The 25,680-nt window shown below is 34.4% G+C and overlaps 1 protein-coding gene across 1 annotated transcript in view; it reads right to left on the bottom strand.

Moving 5' to 3' along the window:
* Dd (CTD nuclear envelope phosphatase 1-like protein dullard) overlaps nucleotides 1-25,680 on the bottom strand; it is a 174,040-nt gene that overhangs the window by 33,360 nt on the left and 115,000 nt on the right. Inside the window, exon 5 of the mRNA XM_090415688.1 lies at nucleotides 2,911-3,027. Coding sequence (XP_090271814.1) covers nucleotides 2,911-3,027 — 117 coding nt within the window. The remainder of the gene's footprint in view (nucleotides 1-2,910; nucleotides 3,028-25,680) is intronic.

Below are 25,680 nucleotides of genomic sequence, written 5' to 3'. Positions count from 1 at the left end.
TCACAATGGCATTACTCAATTGTTGCAGATTGGATGATGGCACTTTGTTGCTGCGAATTGCTTGTTCCATCGCATCTCATCTCAGAGATGCTCTATTTGGTTGAGATCTGGAGAGTGAGCTGGCCACTGAAGTAAAGGAAATTCACTGTCATGTTTCTCAAACCACATCAATATGCCATGCATTTTGGGGCGTGGCACATTGTCGTGCTGGAAATACCCATTTCACAATGAATAAACTGCAGCCATGATCAGCAACAATGTTAAGATTAGACTGCAGCATTTGTGTGGTGTTCCACTGGTATCAGTTGACCACCACATAAAAAAAAACATTCCCCACACCATTAAACCCCTACCAACCAGCCTGAGATGTTGCTACTTGGCAAGAAGGGTCCATGGCCTCATGGTGGTTCTGTATTCAGCACAAACTGTACTGTACAAACAGGGTACTCAGACCATATATATGAGTAACCAAAAGGTGTGACACCTTATTATTAAAAAACGCTGCATTAGATAGATGGTGGAAGTTTTTCCACTTGGTTATACTAGAAATTAAAAATGCCAAGAAATTATATTATTGGTTTAATTCTTTATTTGAGTGTAAGCAAACTAAGTTTGCAACCTGAAGCTAATCAGTTAATCCAACACCTGTTCTTAACCGTGGCTTCTTGATCACTTTACAAGTTAGCTATCAACCTGATAATGTGTTGAAAATCTCATTATTTTCATTAACACACAATTTCACATTATGGAGACAACTACCATGTTAGAGCAAACCTTTAGTTTAATATAAACTAAAATGAACACTCGACGTTTCAACCTTCATATCAAGGTCATCAGGAGCATACACATATATACAGAGAAACAAGCTGCACTACAATCTACATGGTTTGCTAAAGTTACTGACCAACCATTACAACAATTATTAGTCTGACCTCTGGTGAAAAAAAAAAACCTTTACTACATCAAAGCTAGAGTCCTGTTATTATTATTATCTATTAGGTTACAAAATTAAACGGGACTGGAGAGCAACACGTTTATATATATATATATATATATATATATATATATATATATATAAAAACTGTGACTATACATATAAATTTCAACCATTTGGTATGGAACAGTTTCCAATAAAAGCTGAAAATTGCTTCAAGTCCTAAAGTATGCTAGATACTAAGTAGGCTGAATATGTGCCATCCAATTTTTTTTTTTTTTTCACCAGCGGTCAGGCCAATAATTGTTGTAATGGTTGGTCAGTAACTTTAGCAAACTATGTAGATTGTAGTGCAGCTTGTTTCTCTGTATCTTCATTTACTTCTTAAGTAAATGAGATAATTCAGTATTAATTTTTTCATATAAAGCACCCCACATGAATAGTCCAGCTCTATATTGTTCAGCATTATAATAAGTATGCTCCAGATGATGACCTTGATATGAAGGTTGAAACGTCGCATGTTCATTTTGGTTTATATTAAACTAAAGTTTTGCTGTAACATGGTAGTTGTCTCCATAATTTTCCATAATCTATTCTGATCACCGTGTAAGCATGAAAGAAAGGAAAAAATTTCACATGCCGAACACAGTTGAATGCTTTGGAGTATCTGTAGCTGCTTAAAAAACCAATCTAACATCAATTATGGTTGTGTGAAACTTTTGAAATATGGTAAACCATAATTTTTAGAAATTCCACTCATCCCAGAACTTCAGTTCCAAGTTTTTGCGACCTCAATGATATTTCTGACAGAGATGAAATATTGGAGTCATTAAACCACAATGGCTTAATTTATTTCTATGCACTATTTTCATTCCACTGAATTATAAAATATAAGTTTCATTATCTTTTCACCAACTGCTGAAACAGAGGACAGAGGTACTAAAGCATTTGTGATCATCATCATTAATGATCTAGCTTATTTCATTTATATGCCAGATAATCCTAATAAATAATCTGATCAGTTCCACATAGAAGCTGTTTTAAGTATACTACAAATGTCAGGCTCTCTTCTTAAGTAAATGAGATAATTCAGTATTCATTTTTTCATATAAAGCATCCCACATGAACAGTCTCAGCTCTATGTTGTTCAGCGTTATAATAAGTTTTGTAATTCCACTGGATGATAGTATATTATACTTTGTGGATAGTATATCATGCCAAAACTTTGTAAACACCACCTGCAAACTTTTAACTTTCATTTACAGCAGGATAAAACAGAGAGAAAAACAATGATATAACTTATTATCCAGTATAATATACTATCAACTAGGTGGAAAATTCTACTACAATTATTTCAAATCCAGAGTTTAGTACAAATACAGTAATATACTTTTTGATATTTTTATATGAGAAATATATTACTGAGTTTGTCTTATCTCCATAGATCCAGATTCTTCCCACAGACCTCAAAAACAATCAAATCCATTCCAGGAAGGGATTTTCACAAAGTGGAACAATATATATATATACTTCCTAGAGAATATGTTCTAGGTGATGGGATACTAAAGGCAACTTACAGTAGTGAGGTCAACTATTAGTCTTCTCACAGAGATCATTCACATACAAATTTTGGTATACTTATATTGGAAAGAAAAAATACATAATTACAATGCTTTAAAAACTTTCCTGCTGCTCCTGAATTTTGTAAACATTAAGTATGAAACGTTACCATTATGTATATAGACTGAATATATTGAATATGTTGAATTCAATATGTATATTGAATATATTTCAAAATATATTCAATTTATTTTGAAACTCTTATTAAGAATTTTTCAATCTCTTACTGCTTTATATTTCTACAGTAAACTTGACAGATAAATTATTATTAATTTTTCTTAATTAGAGTAAATGATACACATTACTAACAGCCTAAGTGAAGATCCTACATTTCGAAGACACTAAATCAGGATTACCTGTCTATAGTATCTTTTCCTAAGAATGCCTCTATTATTGTCCAATTTATCAGCAACAGCAGCACCATATATTTCCATGCTAGCTGTAAATACAACCAGTTCATACCACTGACTCACCTGAAAACACACAAATAGCAAACATTTATTTTAAAACTGGAAATATCTTTACACAAGTTTTATTCATTTTAAATGATAAATCGAATTTAAGTTCATTTATATTAACTTGAGCATTTATATTATAAAAATATAATAAAAGCATATCAAATCATGCTCTTTGTTTTTGGTAGGTAAATATAATGAAAGGGGATCACCAAAGAGTCAAAGTCAGAAAAGTGGAAGACCTACATATAGCCTTTAGGAATGCACAGAACCGACTGGGATGTCTAATCTAATGTTCAATCCTCACCTTCATGTGGTGACAACTGAACATTAGATACTGACAGGTACTGAACGAACAAGGATAGGCTATCATTTTGGGACTTACAACCAAACTGTTTTGAGATTTAATGGTGCTTGCTATGATTCCTGCATCAACATTCTGCTGATGCTTCAGATTATTAATTCACCCATTCCACACATTCATCACTCTCCAAATGAAGAATCTAGTCTTACTAAATACATTCTTAATTTCCAGGAATGACTTTTGTTCTACCCATTTTAGCCAGATGCTGAAAAATTTCCTCTGCGTAAATCCTGTAAAACACTTTCAGTAGAGTCACATAAGCGAGAGCTCTTGTTGGCAGACTAAGATAGGTCAACCTACAGTGTTATCAGCAGGAAATAGAGAAAATAAACTCCTTATACTCCCATATCAAGTTCACTATTAAATGTGAAGCTAATAACCAACTACCCTTGTTTATATTAATAATAATTATTACATTAATAATTAATAATTTTTTTCATTACACAACCAGTTTTAAACAAGTGACTCCTCTTTTCCTAAGAATGCCTCTATTATTGTCCAATTTATCAGCAACAGCAGCACCATATATTTCCATGCTAGCTGTAAATACAACCAGTTCATACCACTGACTCACCTGAAAACACACAAATAGCAAACATTTATTTTAAAACTGGAAATATCTTTACACAAGTTTTATTCATTTTAAATGATAAATCGAATTTAAGTTCATTTATATTAACTTGAGCATTTATATTATAAAAATATAATAAAAGCATATCAAATCATGCTCTTTGTTTTTGGTAGGTAAATATAATGAAAGGGGATCACCAAAGAGTCAAAGTCAGAAAAGTGGAAGACCTACATATAGCCTTTAGGAATGCACAGAACCGACTGGGATGTCTAATCTAATGTTCAATCCTCACCTTCATGTGGTGACAACTGAACATTAGATACTGACAGGTACTGAACGAACAAGGATAGGCTATCATTTTGGGACTTACAACCAAACTGTTTTGAGATTTAATGGCGACTGAGGAGTCACTTGTTTAAAACTGGTTGTGTAATGAAAAAAATTATTAATTATTAATGTAATAATTATTATTAATATAAACAAGGGTAGTTGGTTATTAGCTTCACATTTAATAGTGAACTTGATATGGTAGTATAAGGAGTTTATTTTCTCTATTTCCTGCTGATAACACTGTAGGTTGACCTATCTTAATAAGACATTAATGTTGCAATTATACTCAGTGATAATCATGACAACAACAGTACAAGTTCTTTGTTTCCAATATAGAATACCAATATTATCATCATAAAGAAGGATAAAGATAATACTATTGTCATGAATACCACCAAGTATAATCATAAAATTAATACTTATTAAGAGATAGGTCAACCTAGTGTTATCAACAGGGATCCAACAAAAAGTTAAATCAATAAATTAAATAAATTATTAGACAACATACAATCGTGGGACATCACTATATTGAGAAGTTACAAATTCATCATGCCCATCCACCTCATCTCTACGGTCTTCTTAAAATACATAAGGATAGCAACCCACTATGCCCAATCGTGGACTGAATTGGCTTCTCCCACTTACTACCTTACAAAACATCTCTCTCTCGTCATCTTTGTAATCTCACTGACCCCACCAGCTCTTATATCAAAAACAGTCTTGACTTTAAATAGAAAATAAAAGATCTATATTTGTCTTATAGCAAGACTATAGTTTCTTTTGATATAGTCTCCCTATTCACCAACAATACAAGAGACTTCAGTTTTTAGAATCTAATTTCCCAGCAGATATTGTTTACCAATTTAAATTCACCATTAGTGCAGGATATTTTACATGGTATAATACATTGTTCAAACAAGTATAAGGAACAGCAATGGGCAGTCCTATCATGCCAGCTTTAGCTGATTATTTTATGGAGCATCTAGAAAAAGAACTTTTTGATACTGTATTTCCTCAGCCTTGTATATGGTTATGTTCTGTTTGAAGATATATTTACAGTCTGATTCCATTCTGAGTCAGAATTACTTCACTTCCTAGAGAAAATAACCTCCTTATACTCCCATATCACGTTTACTATTGAATGTGAATCTAATAATCAACTACCCTTTTTAGATATCTTAATAATTCTTAATCCCACAGGTTATGTTGAATTTTCAGTTTGTCAGAAGCCAGTCTTTACTGGCAGATATATTCACTTTATCCTCACACCATCATTCATCTCAGAAAATGGTTATTATCAAGAGCCTTGTACATAGAACTCATACAATCTACTCTTCTAATTCTCTTTTATTAGATAAACCTGAATAAAATTAAAAGCTATCTGATATGTAATGGACATAACTACCATTCAAAAATTTACTGATAATAATCATCCTTCTACCAGATTACAATCCAATATGAAAAGAATTTCAATACCCTACATTTAAAGAAACCTCTGAACAAATTGTAAGGATTGTTCATAAATTTAGTCTATATTTCCTTCAAACCAGCTTAGGAACTGTCTTCCTTCCTACCATCTACGAATTATACATTACCACCTCTTTCCGTGCCAGGTGTCTATCAAGTACCTTTCTCATGTCATCTTTGCTATTTTGGACAGACTTTGTGCCTTGATTAGAGTTGAAGAACATCGACTATATTACATTTTTGAAATCTGACAAGTCTGGCCTTGCTTCTCATGCTATTGACACTGGGCATAGAGTTCTTTGGAACCAGACAAAACTTTCTTATTCTAGCAATTTCGACTGTCTTTTTCTTGAAACATATGAAATGTGTTTCATCTGAACCTGAACCAATCAGATGGCATACCAATATCCAAATTTTGGGAAGTGATCACTATTAATTGTTCATAAGTTTGTTTCTTTAATTAATAATTATTTTAAATTATTTTTTATCTGTGCAACTTTCTACAATTATTCTTTTGAACTCTAATAGTGTCTTATATACTTTAGCTGTGACCGAGACATGAGCTAATATATGCATGATTTATGACTTATTATTGCAACTCATGTTTTGAATGTCGTTAGTAGTCTCTCTACCTGACAATGTACATGTAATGGGTTTTAATAACACTGGATAAAATACATCAGAGTTTTTGAACAAATTTTTGTTACATGTGTAAGCCACGAAAGTTATTTTAATATGTCAAATGTACATGTTCCATTAATTATCATCATCATCAAATTCCTGATATGTACCCTCAGGGGGGGGGGGTGTACAGGATAATTATGATGGTAATACATGAAAAAGTTACACCATTACTAACTTCTGATTGACAATTTTCCTCCAAATTAATCTGATATCTGTCAAGATTCCAATATTATCAAATCTTGTATTTTTGTCTTTTAAGGTGCTTTTTAATATACCAATCCATCAACATCTCTTTCATCCCCCTGCTAACCAGGCAAAGAATACTTGTTTTGCTAATCTTTCCTCTGCTATTCTGTTTAAGTGACTATACCAACTGAGATTAGCTCTACTAACACATTCCTCATATCCTAATTTTTAATGTGATACTGCCACTGATGCCACCTGTTCACTCCACTAATATTCCTCAGAACTCTCATATCAGAAGTGTCCAGTCTTTGATCAAGTGTTTTATTTCTAACCCAGCTCTCAGATTGATATGTTAAAACTGGATTAAAAACCATCTTGTATACAGATTTTGTGTTTTGACTAATTTTTTTCTTATTTCATATAAATTTATTTAGCTGACTTCCTACCATACCAGCTTTACTAATTCTGTTGTCTATTTCCATATTTCACTTACCATCTCCACTAAAAATCGTGCCTAAATAGCTGAAACATTTTACTTGTTCTATAGGTTCACCATTCAGGATACAGTCCACCTGTTCACTCCACTAATATTCCTCAGAACTCTCATATCAGAAGTGTCCAGTCTTTGATCAAGTGTTTTATTTCTAACCCAGCTCTCAGATTGATATGTTAAAACTGGATTAAAAACCATCTTGTATACAGATTTTGTGTTTTGACTAATTTTTTTCTTATTTCATATAAATTTATTTAGCTGACTTCCTACCATACCAGCTTTACTAATTCTGTTGTCTATTTCCATATTTCACTTACCATCTCCACTAAAAATCGTGCCTAAATAGCTGAAACATTTTACTTGTTCTATAGGTTCACCATTCAGGATACAGTCGATGTTTTCAATGTTTCTGCTATTTTCATTGTCTTAGTCAATGTTTCATTAAAACTATTAATGGCATATAGATACAAAAGGGTTGGTTGAATAATTGTTCAATCATTACATTTGTGAATGTAACAATTTAATTTAATGTGCAGCATTTTTGTTTGTTGGTAAACAACTTTATGTCCATTTGTTGTGTGGAAAGCTAGAGTTCATTTGTATGCTACCTTTCTTCCTGTTTGTGTTTTTTATACATTTGCTTGTGCCAATTTCTCATAAAATGACTATGAGAAAAAAAAATCATATACACACCTGATTTCTTCAAATGCACACGTGGCAACTTGGAAAACAATAACCCCTATATGAGCTATTGTTACCTATCGTGATACAATCACATTCTGCTGTTACTGAATCAACCATGCTTAGTTAACAAAAGATGACAATACATATGTAACTATTCCATAAGATGATACAGCACATTACGTCATTCCACATTAGCCTATACTGTGCATGAGTCTTGGATATCGCTCGTGTTGTATTCTCTGTGTGACAGAAAAATGCCTTGTATGTGTTTGTTTGGCTATGTGTGAGGGGAGTTCACCCTGAGGAAGAAGCAGAGACCATTTACAAAGTTAATCAAGGAAGCCTACAAACATTCTTATGCTTATAAGGTAGGTAATAAAAGCTGGGCTCTCTGCATGTGTGTTGTACAAGTTAGCTGATTAATCTGCAGGCTTGGCTGACCAGACAACCAATCACTTTACTGACTGTTATTTCTGCCTTACAAAAGTTGCAGGATTTTCTTCAAAAAAATAAGAAACACATTGTGTATCCATATGTTGCATCTGTTTTGCAAGTACTACCTCATTCTGTTGATTTGCCAGTACCGAAACACCCAACACTTGCAGACAATTTTCACACTTAATCACCCAAGAGATATTGAATGATCTTATAAGAGATCTTAATCTTACAACAGATCATTGCAGAAGTGTTAGTGTCACGGCTGCAAAGTATGGCATCTCCTAGCTAAAGGAAATAAGGTCACATATTTCAGACACCATTAAAGTGAGTTCAGTGAAAGCTATACCTGACCTTTTGTACTAACATAGATAGGTTAATGGAGCCCTATGGCATTGAACACACCTCATCTGAATGAACGCTGTTGTTGCATCAACCATGCTTAGTTAACAAAAGATGACACAATACATATGTAACTATTCCATAAGATGATGCAACACATTACATTGTTCCGCATTATTTGTGGAATGATGAGACTTTTTATTAATTCATCAAAATCCAGTCTGAAAGCTGTTCATCTTCGCAATCTATCCATCCATCCCAATAGTCCATTCAGTTACTGTGAAGGAAACATACAAAAACATGAAAATACTGCTGGGAAACATTAATCATGATGCCTACAAGTGGAACATCTGTGCTGATCTTAAGGTCATTGCCATTTTGCTTGAGTTACAAATAGGATGTACTAAGTACTGTTGCTTCCTATGTGAATGGGATAGCAGAATCAGGAGTAATCATTATGTTATTAAACAGTTGCCTATGTGTACACATTTCACACCTGGAGAAAAGAATGTTAAACATTCACCATTGATAGAGACAGAAAAAAATCTATTTGCTACCACTTCACATCAAACTTGGACTCATAAAAAAAAAAAATTTGTGAATGCAATCAGGAAGAAACAGAGTTTCAATATTTGAAACAAAAAATTTCAAAAATCATCATCATCCTTTCAGGAATATAGGCCCAGTTGCCTGTTCTGGTCTCATTCCATTTTTTCCTTGGTCATCCCTGACTTCTATATCCTCCAACTGGGTGGTATCAAAGTATTCTTTTGGGTAATCTTGAACTGTCCATTCTTTTGATATGTTCAATCCACTTATTTTGGTATTCATATACTTTGCCAATATTGAGTCTATTTTTAGTTCTTCACGTATTTCTGTGCTTCTTTTGTCCCAAGAGAGCATAGCTTGCTGTCCTTCACAGGAATTTCACAGTTTCTATTCTTTCTTTTTCTGCAATTTTTATAGTCCATAATACACTTCTGTACAGCAGAAAAGGTCTTGTCAGAACTATAAACTCTTATTTTTGTATGCTTTTGAACTTGGTTAGGTCTGAAACTATTATTGATCATTCCTGTTATCTTTAGAAAATTTGAAATTTTCATGTCAATGTCAACTTCTTTTGTACTATCTATCAATAATTATCCAGACACCCCTCTTATTTGAACATTCCAGGTTTGTTAACATAAAAACCGGTGTAAGGATAGCAGGAAGCAGTATTTCATCATGTAGTTGAATAGAGGTGGTACGGGAACATGACATGAACTCAGTGACTTTGAGAGAGATGTCATCGCAGGCTGTCGCCTAGGTAGCATGTCCATACGTGCCATTGCAGCTCAACTAGAGCATCCAAAATCAACAGTAGCAATGTAATCAACAAATGGAGCCGTTCTTGCATCACTAGTGCAGCTGCTGAAAATGACTGACAGGGACAGGAGAGTGTTAAAATGGGTGGCACGCCAAAACCAGCTACAATTGGCACAGACCATCTGTGATGAGTTCCAGAGCAACAGTAACATCATGGTGAGCACTAATACTTTATGAAAAGAACTCCATTTACTGGGTTTCCACGGAAGAGCAGCAGCACACAAGCCGAACATCACAAATACAAACAGGCAGCTTGCCTGGACTGGTGCAAAGAGTGTGTGAACTGGAAAATTGACCAGTGGAAAATGGTACTCTGGAGTGATGAATTCAAGGTTCATCTGTTTCCAGTGTGATGGAAGGGTGTGGAGGAGTAATGGCGTGAAGTGCATTCAACTGATTTGGAGTGGGACCACTGGTCATTCTGTAGTTCCATGAAGGGAGCTCAGTACCTTGATATTCTGGATAATCAGGTGCTGCTTACACTGTGCAGATTTTATGGAATGGACCCATGTTACTATCAAGATGACAATGCCCATGCTACAAAGCTGCAACTGTTATGGAATGGTATCAAGAGATGGGTGTTAAACAACTGCCCTGGCATGCGCAGAATTCCTGACCCCAACCCCATCAAACACCAGTGGGATGAACTGGAGCAGCAATTGAGGTCCAGAGCAGCACATCCTCAATCTGTTGCTGAACTCAGTGCTGCTTTGATGGAGGAATGGAGAGAAATTCCATCTGATGTTTGCCATACATACCAGTCTTCCCTCAAAGGGTGCAGGAGATGATCAAAGCCAAAGCCGATATTAGGGTTCGCTGCTAGTATCAATTGTAAATAATTGCTAAAGCGTCCGGACAATTATTGGTAGATAGTGTATATGATACAGCACATCCAAGGTATCTGAAGTAGTTAATCATCATCATTATCATCAATTTCCTGATATGTACCTCCATGGGACGTTCAAGTTACTATGACAGCAATACATGATTAAGTTTACTTTACTAATCACTTATCAATTTTCCTCCAAATTAATCTATTACTTGTGAGAAGTCCGATATTGTCATATCTAACGTTTCGTGCTTCTAAGGCACTTCTGACCAAATCAATTCACCTAGACTTTGGTCTTCTTCTGGGTATCTTTCATGCCATCTTGGCATCGAGCACCTGTTTTGCCAACCTTTCCTTACCCATTCTATTTAAGTGGCTATACCACCTTAGATTAGCTCTGCTGACACATTCTTGAATGCTAATAATGTCAAGTTCTTTTCTAATATCTTCATTTTTAACATGATTCTGCCGTTGATGGCATCAGTTCACTCCTCTAATTTTTCTCATAACTCTCATATCGGTGGTCTCTAGTCTTTGATCAAGTGCTTTACTTCTAACCCAACCATCAGATCCATAACTTAAAACTGGTTTGAACACTGTCTTGTATACTGCTAATTTCATGTTTTGGCTAAGTTCTCTCTTATTCCATATAAATTTATTCAACTGACCATACCAGCTTTGCTTATTCTGTTGTTTATTTCTAAATTTAACATGCCATCTTCACTAAAAACTGTGCCTTCATCTTCACTAAAAACTTTTACTTGTTCTATATGATCGCCATTCAGAATGCAGCTGAAATTTTCAAGGCTCCTGCCTATTTTCATAGCTAGGGTCTTTTTACTGCTGATTTTCATGCCAAATTTGTTACAGCTGTTATTCACTTTAGTTAGTGAATCCTGGATACTTGCACTAGATGTGTTTAGGAGTACAACATCTGCATAAAGCAAAAAGCTAAGTTTGATATCTCCAATTCTACCATCAGGCTTGATGTCACTTTCATTCCTAATGTGATCCACACAGATGATGAATAGGAGTGGAGATAATGTGAATCCTTGTCTTACCCTTGATTTTACATCAAACCATCTTCCTGTATTTACTGCTGACTGACAACTTAAATATAGACTGTATTGCTCTGTATAATGTTCCATTCACCACATATAACTGTAGTGTTTCAAAAAGCTTTTCTCTGGGCACCTTGTCATATGCATTTTCCAGATATACAAAACTTAAGTACAGATCCTTGTCATATTCCCACAATTTCTCAACTATTTGTCTCAAAGTGAAAATCTGATCTTGCCAACCTCTATTTGGCCTGAAGCCAGCTTGTTCTTCTCCAAGTTTCTCTTTCACAATCTTTCTCAACTCCTTTTCAAGTATGCTTGCATAAATCTTACCTGGAACACTCAGTGGAGAAATTCCTCTGCAATTCTCACACTCAGTTTTATTTCCTTTTTTATAGATGGATACTATCATTTGGAATTCGAACTTCTGTCCAGGCCCTCTGAATTACGCAGTGTAGCCACTGCAAAACTTTTATACCTACACACTTCAGCATTTCTGGTCGAATATCATCTATTATAGCTGCCTTTCCACATTTCAAGTTTTTGATGGCTTTTTCTACCTCGAGTAATTGATATGTACTCCTCGTTGCATTCCTCTTGAAAGTTTTCTAGTGCAGTTCTGCAGATCTACTGTCACTGCTTGGTTTGTTTAATAGGTCTTTCAAAGTAATTACCCCAGACATTTAGGTGACATGAAAATTTAGGATATCATTATCATCAGTTTTCATGTTACCTTTATTGTCTTTTATTCCTTTTACAGTATGCTTTCCTCCATTTCTAAGCTTCTTCAATACCTTCCAAAACATTTTGCCACCCTCCTGATATTTATTTTCTATATTCTTACCAGTCTTCCCATGACTTTTGTTTAGCTACTTTTACATACAGCTTGGCTGTCTTGCATTTTTCTCTATATTCTTTTAGGGCATTTACTGACTTATTTGCTAAGAACTTTTGGTATAATTTCTTCTTTTCCAGGACTACTACTTTAACTTCTTGTGTCCACGGTGTTCTTATTTTTCTATCCTTGCAGATAACTTCACCACATACCTCCCTAGCTGAATCAATCAATGTCTTCTTCAGACAAAAAATGTACAATTTTATTGATACTTCTTTGCAATTCTAGCAATAACTTCAGAGGGGTTTGAAATGCAAGTGGTAAAAAGCTTATTCAACAGCGGAGTTAAGAGACAGGACTGTGGTGACATTAATATAATGGATCATTGGGGGATTAAACTCAATTGCATGATAGATTTAATGCATAATTCATGCCATAACAAGGAAGCTGAGAACAAACATTTATCTACTGCTGAAGCTCAGTATGTAAAATTACAGTTTGTCAAAATGCAAGAAAGGGTACAGGTGGATGCAATGTTTAGGAAAACCTAACTACTATCCTTTTCCATAGCAAACTTGATCCAAGAACAAACGTGGTTAATCTATTCTAAAAAAGGGATCAAATGTATTTTCTGATGAGGTGAAACTTCTTTTAGAAAAAAAGCAAACACCAAGTGAGACATGTAGGTATTTTAAATATAAAAAGTTTGAATTAGAGTACTTCTCAATCTTGATATATATTTGGTCTTGTCTTCAATATGAAAGTTTATTAAAGTAAAAAATTCCTCATAAAGGACAAAATTCATTAGAGCATGAAAATAATGGTATCCTTTTCTTTGTAGAATAATCAAGCAAGAAGAAGACAATATCAGCTTCCAGGTATACTTTCAACAGAAATACATCTTATGTTTCTTATGGAACAATACTCAATTTCTGCACATTCAAATCAGAGAACTGCTAAAGATAGTTAAAAGTACTGCATAATCAATTCAGTATTTATAAATGGTTATAAAAAGAAATAGTTATGAAAATCGTCACTACCACCATCCATATTTCTTGAACACTGATTTACTGTTTATAGCTAAACCATTAATGTTGCAACTCATACTTTTTTTTTCTGGTAACTAATTTAAGCAGATCATTAGACAGATAATGAGGGAACTACAGACAGTCAAGTAAGGAAAAGTTCAGCAGCAAAATGGAAAACAAAGCACAGGATCAGGTAAGTTAGTGCCTAGTAACAAAAATCTGGTAAGTAAAGTTGATTATAAAAAGAAGGATTTTATTTGGTATAGTGACTATCATAAAACATGCCACTGATGAGCAGGTTATAACATCAAGTTTTTCTGGAACAAAAATTAAAAATATAATGCAAGCAATTGAAAAACAGAAAAGCAAAGCAAAAGAGGTCGTAATTCTGGTAGGTACCAATGACTGAATTAGAGATAAATTCAGCATGAGAGAGGACATGAAAAGCTTGTCGGAAGAAGCGAGAGTGAAGAATGAGAAAGTAAAAATCTTTAGTATATTACCTAGATATGATCATAATCATCATCAAATTCTTGATATGTATCCTCAAGGGGTGTATAGGATATGATAGTACTACATGAAAAACTTATGTCATTACTAACTTCCTATCTACAATTTTCCTCCAAATCAATCTGTTACCTGTCAAGACTCCAACATTATCAATCAATCCACCTGTATCAATCCACCTATATCTTGCTTTCTCTTCCTCTGGGCCTTTTTCCTGCCAACCTGACAGAGAACACTTGTTCTGTTAATTTTTCCCTCTCTCACTCTGTTTATGTGACCACCTGAGATTAGCTCTGCTAACACATTTCTGGATGATAACAATGTCAGGTTCTTTCCTAATGTCCTCATTTTTAATATGATATTGCCATTGATGCCATCTGTTCATGCCCTTAAATCTTTCTAGGACGCTCATATCTGTGGTCTCTAGTCTTTGGTCAAGTGTTTTATTTCTAACCCAGTTCTCAAATCTGTAACTTAAAATTGGTTTGAACACTGTCTTGTATACAGCTAATTTAGTGTTTTGGGTAATTTCTCTCTTATTTCATATAAAAGAGAAATTAATCAAAACACTAAAGGTTCTTGCTAGTTCAGTAATTTCTCCAGATTTTGAAAGTGGACCTACTGGATCTACTTTCCATAAAATAAGCTCACTGCAAAACCCTGCTTGAAGAAACTCAGAGTTTGCTGGACAACACTAGTTGGCACCGAGACAGTTGATACAGGAATATTAGTAGACTGGGTTGGAAGAATGTGATGAGATGTTGTTAGTAAATAGTAATAGCAGCTCTCGGAAGGGTTCGCCCCTTCTTGGAAACTCAGGTTTTTCAATAGTAATGGAATCAAATGATTACAACTCCAATCAAATCCAACAGATACTTGACTTTTATGTTCAACACCTACAATTTCTTCAACAGTCTGCAGAGTTCCTATTCCGTACATTCCAGGAATCTCAGAACCTATAGGTAGAAATAGTAATGATGGATGGAAAGATCTGGGTTTGAATTCTTTTATAAAAGTTCTTTTCATCTATAGGATATGAAGAAGCTTTATAAGAACTTTTCAAATGAAGGTGAGTTTAGCCGGTCTCACATGGAGATGGAAGGGTTTGCCCCTTCCTGGAAACTCAGGTTTTTCAATAGTAATGGAATCAAATGATTATGACTCCAATCAAATCCAACAGATACTCGACTCTTATGTTCCAACACCTACAGTTTAGTTCATCTTCAGTGACTAATGACTAATTAGTCATTGAAGATGAACTTTCCACTTTTCTATAACGGATAAATAACCTTCACACACGAATCCAGTTCACTATGGAAAAAGAAAACTCTGGTACTTTACCATTTTTGGACATCTTCCTTACTAGAACGTCTTCTGGTACCTTATCTACAAGCATCTTTCGAAAACCCACATTTATTGGCAGATACATTCACAAAAAGTCTGCGCACATCTCAAAAATTTGGCATTATTAAATCTCTAATTCATAGAGCACATAAAGTCTGCTCTTCCCCAGTAATCTTACAAGAACTTTCCATCATTAAAAAGTTAATGGAATCAAATGATTACAACTCCAATCAAATCCAACAGATACTTGACTCTTATGTTCTAACACCTACAGTTTCTTCAACAATCCGCAGAGTTCCTATTCCATACATTCCAGGAATCTCAGAACCTATAGGTAGAATTCTGAAAAAGTATCAATTGATTCCAACATATATTCCTATCAACAAAATTTCTTCTTTATTACCTTTTACAAAGGATACACTGTCTTCTCTATCTTTGGCTGGCATTTACCAAATACCTTGCGAATGCGATGTCTCTTATTTTGGACAAACTGGCCATTCTTTGGAAAAAAGAATAAAAGAACATCAATATTATATTGATTATAACAAACCTCTGAAGTCTGGTCTGGTGCAGCACAGTATTGACGCTACTCATAGTGTCCAGTGGAATAAAGCAGTTCTCCTCCATAGATGCAGATTCAAATATGAACGCTTATTCAAAAAAAGTTGTGAAACTATCTTACACCGACCGAATTTAAATAGAAATGACTATGTCTCTCTCTCAAAGATCTGGGAGACTTTTATCTTATGTAAAAAACCATTTATCTTAATAGATTAAATTTGTTTAACACGCAGTAACAATTGTATTTTAATAGGTAATCCGCCAAACGTTTTGCTTGTATTCCATTCCTATAACTGTTACAGACACTGAAGATGTACTATTAATTTTAGTATGAAATATCTGTCCTTTTACTAATAAAGATATTACTGTGGTTTTTACGTGTTGCTTTATTATTTTATTATTTATTTCATATAAATCTATTCAGTTGACTTCATATCATACCAGCTTTGTTGATTCTGTTGTCTATTTCCATATTTAATTTACCATCTTCACTAAAAATCATTCCTAAGTAACTGAAATGTTTTACTTGTTCTACAGGTTCTCCATTCACAAAGCAGTTGATATTTTCGACGCGTCTGCCTATTTTCATCATCTTTGTCTTGCTATTGCTGACCTTCATACCAAATCTATTACAAAAGTTATTCAATTTAGTCAGGGAATCTTGCAGACTTGTACCGGATTTATTTAGAAGTATAACATCATCCATTCGCATAGTTAGCCGAGTGGCAATGTGCTTCGCAACCATTATGCCTTGGAAAGGAGTGTCCTGGGTTTGATTCCCATCACTGACATGAGGAGCTTAGGATCTTTCTCAGACATAGCCAAGTTAGCCGGTCTTGGGCATGTTTTTTCCTCCAGCAAGCAGGCAAACCGGCCTTGAGAACATAAAGCTTCTACAGACATAGGATACACCATAGTGTCAACCACTTATCCTCGTATAACAGTTGCAGTAATAAGAAATAGAAGCTCTTGAACCGTAAAGGTAAAAGAGGGAATGATTAAGAGGGAAAGAAATAACATCAGCCACATAAAATAAAGAGCTAGGATTAACATCTCCAATTTTGATATCAGGTTTAATACCGCTTTCCTTCATAATGTGATCCATATAGGTAATGAATAACAGAGGGGATAATGTACATTCTTGTCTGACACCAGATTTAACATCAAACCATCTAACTGTATCTTTCTTCAATTCTAACTGATGACTTACAACTCAAATAAAGACTAAGTATTGCTTTATATAATGACCCATTGACACCATACAATTATAGCATTCTGAATAGCTTTTCTCTTGGAGCCTTATCATGCCTTTTCCAGATCTACAAAACTTAAATACAGATCTTTGTTATATTCCCATGATTTCTCAACTATTTGTCATAAAGTGAAAATCTGATCCTGACGGCCTTTATTTGGCCTGAATCCAGCTTGTTCTTCACCAATCTTCCCTTCCTTTCCACAATCCATTTCAACCATTTCTCATATATACTTTCATAAATATTACTAGGAACACTCAGTAGGGAAATACCTCTGTAATTCTTACACATTCAGTTTTATTTCCCTTTTTTTATATATGGGTACTGTAAAAATAATCATATTAAAAATTCTGAATATTTTTACGTATTAATTATGCTTGTTAGTTTTTGTTTTCATACACGCAGTGTCTGCAATTGTGATGTGCTCGTTATGAAAATATTATATTAGAGGTAATATGTAAAGAAGTAAAAATATTGAAGTACTTACTAAACTGATTATTTGTGTTACTTATAAGAAAGTTTGTTGTATTTTAAAATGTTGAATTTTGTGTTTTGTGAAAGACTTTCTCTTAGCGCTGATGGATACAGCGAGTTAGCCATTTTATTGTAGTGCGTAGTTTCTGACTTTTGTAGAGTGCGCATGCTCCCGGAGAAAACTTGATGTGTGATTGACAGCTGACTAGGAAAGCGTTGCGTATCCAAGTTACAGTTGTAAACAAGAGCATTCGGAAGTTTTTTAGAACACTGACCGAGGAATATTCAAGTTGGAAGGAACTTGATTTTTTTGTGCGGCAGTCGAAGGAAATTTCATAATGTATTCCGAAAAGGGAATAGTGAAAATAATAGGTTTCAAGTTGGAATAAGTAAAGGAATAAAAGGAAATCTTGAAACCGTAAGTTTTTATAAACTGGCCGAGGAATATTCAAGTTGGAAGGAACTTGATTTTTTTGTGTGCGGCAGTCAAGGGAAATTTCATATTGTATTCCGAAAAGGGAATAGTGAAAATAATAGGTTTCAGGTAGGACTAAGTAAAGAAATAAAAGGAAATCTTGAAACTATAAGTTTTTTTATAAATTGGCCGGTAAATATTCAAGTTAGAAGAAACTTGATATTTGTTTTGTGTGTGGCAGTCGGAAGAAATTTCCTAGTGTATTCCGAAAAGGGAATAGTGAAAATATTAGGTTTCAAGGTGAAATAAGTAATGAATAAAAGGAAATCTTGAAACTGTAAGTTTTAAGGTGGAATAAGTTAAAACTGTCAATTTAGTATTGTGAATGAAAGGAGAACTTGTTGCTTACATTCTAAAGTGAATGTTTTTCTTAGAGAAAATATTGATAAGGAAGTTTTATAAGTATTAAGAATGCCTGAAAGTGAAAGTTTGGATAATATATTGATTAAGAAGATTTTTAGGTATTAAAAGGTGCCTGATCTGATGAATATTACTACTAAAAGGAAACAGGATTTAGTCAAGAAGACTTTTATGTGTGTTATATTGATTGTTGAAAAGGATCCTGAAAATGAAGTACAAAGCCGTGTAACTTCTGGAAAAGAGCCTTAACAGAAAGAGAAAAAGACTATGAACATTTTTTTGTGATTGTGAAAGAAAAAGTGTTTAGTCTTAAGAGTAAGTTTATATTTTTAAATAAGGCCTTGGATCCATATAATCTGTAGTTATAGTTATGTATTATTACTAGAAGTGTACATATATTGTTTTAGTTCTATTAAATGTGTTTATTTTGTACTTGGTATTGAGTCAATGATTAGTTGGATTCTGAAAGAGTGAGTTAAAGTCATTGCACCAATTGGAGTGAACTCTTTGTGCAAATATAATAACATATAGGGACACTCGGAGTCAAAATAAAAATAATTGTTAGTAAAAGAAATTTATATAATATTTCACCTCATAAGTATATAGTATAATTATTAACAAGGGCACAGCCTGTAGACAAAATAAGTATATACTATATAGAGAGAGAATAATAATATACAGAAAGAGGGAATATATATAAAGAAGATTTAAAATTAACAACTAGGAACACTCAGTAGGGAAATACCTCTGTAATTCTTACACATTCAGTTTTATTTCCCTTTTTTTATATATGGGTACTATGAGTGTTCTACTTCAATCATCTGGAATTTGTCACTCTGTCCAGGCCTTCTGAACTATGCAGTAAGCCACTATAAGACTTTTATACCTCCATACTTGAGCATTTCTGGTTGAATATCATCTACTCCAGCTGCCTTTCTACATTTCAAGCTTTTGATGGCTTTTTCTACTTCAAGAATGGATATGTATTCCTGACTCACATTCAGTTTTATTTCCTTTTTTATAGATAGATACTATAATTTGCAATTAGAACTTCTGTCCAGGCCTTCTGAATTATGCAGTGTAGCCACTGCAAAACTTTTATATCTACACACTTCAGCATTCTGAGTGTTTTTTTACCACTGTGCTGTCACTGCTTGTTTCATTTAGCTGTTTTTCAAAGTAATTAATCCATACTTCAAGGATATCTTTTTCTCCCGTTTTCATGTCACCTTTATCATCTCTGATTCCTTTTACAGTACTCTTTCTTCCATTTCTAAGCTTTTCCAACAACCTCGAAAATATCTTGCTACCTCCCTGATATTTATTTTCTATGTTCTTACCAAAGTATTCCCATGACTTTTGTTTAGCTGGTTTTACACAGTGTTTAGCTTTCTTACATTTGTCTCTGTATTCTCTAAGAGCACAAAAGTTCCTGACTTATTCGCTAGGAACTTTTGATATGCTTGTTTCTTTTCCTTCACTGCCTCTTTAACTTCCAGTGTCCACCATGGAGTTATGATTGTTTTATCCATACAGACAACCTCATCACATGCCTCTCTGACTGATGTTTTCTTCAGGGAATTGCCATTGAATGTCCAAGTTTTGGTTTCTGTTCTCAAACACTTTCTTTTTTTTTCAATAATGTTTGTGTATTTTAGTCTACAGTTCACATCTGAGAGCTGATAAACTTTTATTCACTTTAAAACTTTCTCATAAGTTCTTCTTTTCAATATGAAATTCAATTTTATCCTGCTCAAGACTAAATGGTGATCACTTCCAGTTTCAAATCCTCTGTACACTCTGGTGTCCTGCACCAGTGAGAAAACATCACTATCAACAATAACATAGTCAATGAGACTTTTCTTATTCCTTGCCTCTTCTCTCGATGTGAATTTGTCCACATTTTTATGTTGGAACATGGTGTTAGTAATAACTAGTCCATGTCCTGAGCAGAAATCCAACAGATATTTGCCATTATTATTAGCTTTGCTCTTTTCTCCAAATTTTCCCAAAAAATTTTTGTATGTCTGACAATCATTTCCTACTCTGCTATTTAGATCCCCAACAAGTACCAACTTTTTCTTTTTTCATTGTATCAGTTGCTTTCTCTAAAGGTTCAAAAAGTTCCTCCACTTGTACTTTAGTAGAACCATAGGCACAAATAATGAATTTACTTCTGGCTGGAAATGGTCCTTTAAAAGCCACGATTTTTGTTTAGCCTATTGACATTTGCATTCCAAATTTTTTTGCACTTGTGTTTAAGGCATATATTGATTTTTGGATTTCTTCACTTCTTGCCATGACTATTTACTGATCTGCAAACAAAGGGTATTAAGTATTGTTTCGTGATCTAGTTTAAATGCTGGTTTTATATTTTCCTTCCATTTCTTTACTAATTCATCTATATAGATATTACATAACAGTGTACATTGAGCATTCTTGATGGACCCCTTCTGTTTATTGATTTCCATTCTTTAACTTTTTTTTATTGATTCTTACAGCTATATAGTTGTTCTGATACATGTTAGTTATTGTGGCAAGCAGCTGATTTGGAATGTTTAGATTCTTGAGTTTGGTCCACAGTTTGTTCCTTAAGACTCTATCAAGGGCTGTCTGGTCTAGATATGAGGGTGGTCTGCAAAGTTGTCGGCCTCAACCATAGGTGACAACACTATCGGCATGATTTTTTTTAAAAAAAAGTTAAACCTTCTTTTACAAAGAACTTTATTCTTTGTAAAAGAAGGTTTAATGGCAAACGAAATTCATTCGAAGTTCATAAAAGTTTATGGGCACGCTTCTTCTTCATTTTCTACAATTAAGAAACCGGCTGCCAAGTTTAAACGTGGCCGTACCAGCCTTGAAGATGACCCATGTGAAGGATGTCCAAAAAGTGTAACAACACCAGAAATCACTGATGAAGTGCACGATATGGTATTGGATGACTAACAAGTCAAAGTGCATGAAATTGCTGAGACTATAGGCATTTCAAAAGAACGTGTAGGATATATTTTGCATGAAGAATTGCAAATGAAAAAGCTTTGCGCAAGATGGGTGCTGTGCTTGCTCACAGCAGATCAAAAATGCACTCACATGAAAATTTATGGGCACTCTTCTTCTTCATTTTCTACAATTAAGAAACGGGCTGCCAAGTTTAAACGTGGCCGTACCAGCCTTGAAGATGACCCATGTGAAGGCTGTCCAAAAAGTGTAACAACACCAGAAATCACTGATGAAGTGCACGATATGGTAGTGGATGACTAACAAGTCAAAGTGCATGAAATTGCTGAGACTATAGGCATTTCAAAAGAATGTGTAGGATATATTTTGCATGAAGAATTGCAAATGAAAAAGCTTTGCGCAAGATGGGTGCTGTGCTTGCTCACAGTAGATCAAAAATGCACTCACATGAAAATTTCTGAACAGTGCTTGGAGCATTTTAAAAGAATAAAACTGATTTTGTGCATCGATTTATTACTATGGATGAGACTTGGATTTACCATTACACACCAAAATCCAAACAGCAGTCAAAACAGTGGACAGAAGCCGGTTGTTCAGTGTCAAAGAAGACAAAGTCGGTTCCATCAACAGGAAAGGTCATGGCATCGGTGTTTTGGGATACTAAAGGCATTTTGTTTATTAATTATCTTGAAAAGGTAAAACAATAACTGGGGAATATTATTCTGATCTTTTAACCAGACTAGATGAAAAAATTCGTGAGAAAAGACCCTGTTTGCAGTATAAAAAAATCATCTTTCATCAGGACAATGCACCTGCCCACAAAGGTGTTTTGGCAATGGGAAAATTAAGGGATCTGCACTACAAATTGTTGGAACATCCACCCTATTCCCCAGATTTGGCTCCCTCTGACTTCTATCTCTTTCCAAAACTAAAACTCTTCCTCACTGGTCAGCGTTTTTCTTTGAATCAAGAGGTGACTGCAGCTGTAGAAGGGTATTTTGCAGATCTTACTGAGAACCACTACAGAGACGGGATAATGGTGCCGGAATAAATGTATTAGTCTTAAGGGTGATAAAGTTGAAAAATAAAAATAATTCTGAAATTATAAATTTGCTTTTTCATTGTTAGGCCGAGAACTTTTCAGACCACCCTCGTATGCTATGTGTTGAGTTTCAGTATTTGAAACAAAAAATTTCAAAAATAGGTGATGCAAAAGTAAAGGAATGCCAGAAATTAGATTGTTAATGAACGATCGCAAATTTGAACAAGTTTTGAGCAAAAGGAAGCTAATGCATGAACACACGTTAAGTTAGTTGAAGAAAACTTTGATCAAACACAAATCTTCAGTTGACAAAGAAATCATTTCTTCTATGCTCAAAGCATATCATGACATGGGATGCAAGATGTATTTTCAGAGACACTTTCTAGACTTTTTCTTAGAAAATCTCAGGTCCATAAGTGATGAAAATGGCAAGAGGTTTCATCAGCAGATTATGAGAATGGAAGGCAGGTATAAGGGAAGTGAAGTCATGCTATGTTAGCTGACAACTGTTAGGGTCTGAAATAGGAAAAACCAATTTCATCTTATAAATGGAAGGCATTAGGGCAGCATTCTAGTTGACTTTCATTCTGAATGTAAGATACTGTTAACAGTGTTTATATCATAAATGTATAGACTTGTTTCTTAAAAACTATACATGATAGGAAAAAATTAAAAATATTTGAAATCAGCATGAGAAACTGAATAAGAATCACAGATAGCTGGAAAGGAAACAAAACAAAAAAAAGTTAAAATTTGTTGGTCATAACAGCAGCATTAGTAGTAGTTCATGTGAAGTTATATGAACTGAATATTTATCATTTCATATTTAAGCCCTGGATCATTCTTAGATCATTCTTAGATCATTCACCAACAATCTCCCCCCCCACAACAATATGGAGTGGTGAAAACACTATACAACAGGGCTAAACTAATCTGTTCTAACAACAAGGCCCTAAACACTGAACTAAATCACATCCTTAACACTTTCTCAGCCAATGGCTACCACCCCCAAAAAAATACAAAAAATATTGAAACCAACAAACCACAACCCCCCCCCCCTTCACAACAAGGATTACTCTAAATCCATCACCATTCCCTACATCCGAGGCACCCCAGAAAAAATTACCAAGATCTTAAAAACACATGACTTGACCTCCTGTTACAGACCATACAAAAAATTGGAATCCCTTATCCGCTACTAAAGACCTACCACTTCCCCTAGACCTACCTGGTATATACCAGATCCCTTGCAGCTGTAAACTGTCTTACTTTGGCCAAACAGGCAGGACAGCGAATATCAGAATTTCGGAACACAAAGATAACACCCAGTTTCACAAGTACAGCCACTCTGGTCTTGCAGACCATGCTCTGGATACACGCCACAGAATACTGTGGAAGAACATTACAGTAATACACCATAGCAAGTACAAATTCAAAAGACTATTCATGGAATCAGCCTCACCCTAAGAAACTCTCCAAACCTCAACAAATTTGGCTGCTTGAGACTGCCTCAAATTTGGGACCTTCAGCAACAGCCAAGAACACCTAGGGGGCACCATCAGGACTTTTAGGAGAACAATAGCTTCATCACTTCATTCTGAGTTACTGTGTTGTAGTACCTACGTGCATGTGCCTTTTTTTAAGTTCCTTTTGAAGATGGCAACGTGATATTGCCGAAATATCGGAAATATTTATTAAAGTGTAATTTAATTTATATTCTTATGTACGTTGTCAATTCCTTAAGTGATTTAGTAAGGAGATCTCTTAATTTATGATGATGATTATCATCATCATCATAAATTTCCTGATATGTACCCTCACAATATGATATATCGTCGTAGTGCAGGTCACTATGACAGCACTACGTGATTAAGTTTACATAATTATTAATCTCTCTTCAATTTTCTCCAAACTAGTCTATTATTAGGCCACCTAGACTCTGATATTCCCCTAGGTCTCCTTCTTGCTTTGCTAACTTTTCCTCACCCATTCTATTTAAGTGGCCTACCATCTTAGATTAGCTCTGCTCACATATTCTTGATTGCTAACAATGTTAAGTTTTTTTCTAACACCATCTGAACTAATGTCCAATCCTAACCTTTCCATGGTGTGCCCCAGTAGGCATCCACTGGGTATTAAACAAATGAGGAGAGATTGGTGATTTGAGAATTAGAAAAATTGTACTCGCTACTGGTTTAAACCACAAACCAAATTTACTTACCACAGAATAATTTCAGTAAACACAAGCAATACTGCATTACAAAAATGTGGGATTTGAGTGTATATTCAATATGTGCTCGTTGAAAACTCAAAACAGCTAACAGTTTAATGGAAATGAATTAAACATAGGGATGAATTAAATGATCATTGAATGACTTACATTTCCAAAATGAAATTTAATTTCTTCTTATGTGCTGTGCTTCATGAGCTTTAACCAGCATTTAATCTTACATATTTAATCTCTGGAGATCTCTTAATATTAATAACAACAATAATAATATACAAAATGTTATATTCAGCCAATGACAATCAAGGAAAAGAAGTAGTAGCCATAGTATTCAACACAAAATACGAGGCTAATCTTCTTGAATGGCAGCCAGTCTCAAGTAGAGTAATGTGGGCAAATATGAGAATGGGGAATGGGACAATGAGACTTATTTGTGCCTATAGTCCCACAGAAAGTTCTACTAAGGTAGAAGCGGGGAATATTTTGATGCTTTAGAAAAAGCAACTGACATAATGAAAAAGGAAAAGTTGGTCCTTGTTGGGGATCTAAATAGCAGAGTAGGAAATGATTGTCAGACATACAAAAAATATTTTGGGAAAATTTGGAGAAAAGAACAAAGCTAATAATAATGGCAAATATCTGTTGGATTTCTGCTCAGGACATGAACTGGTTATTACTAATACCGTGTTCCAACATAAAAATGTGCATAAATTCACATGGAGAGAAGAAAGAAGCAAGGAATAAGAAAAGTCTCATTCACTATGTTATTGTTGATAGTGATGTCTTTGCCTTGGTA

The sequence above is a fragment of the Typopeltis vanoorti genome, chromosome 3 (genome assembly GCF_054136105.1).
Source record: "Typopeltis vanoorti isolate ZY-2024b chromosome 3, IOZ_Tvanoo_1.0, whole genome shotgun sequence".
Lineage (NCBI taxonomy): Eukaryota > Metazoa > Arthropoda > Arachnida > Uropygi > Thelyphonidae > Typopeltis > Typopeltis vanoorti.
Note: the sequence above shows the minus strand (reverse complement) of the source record. Positions and strands in the feature narration are given on the sequence as shown.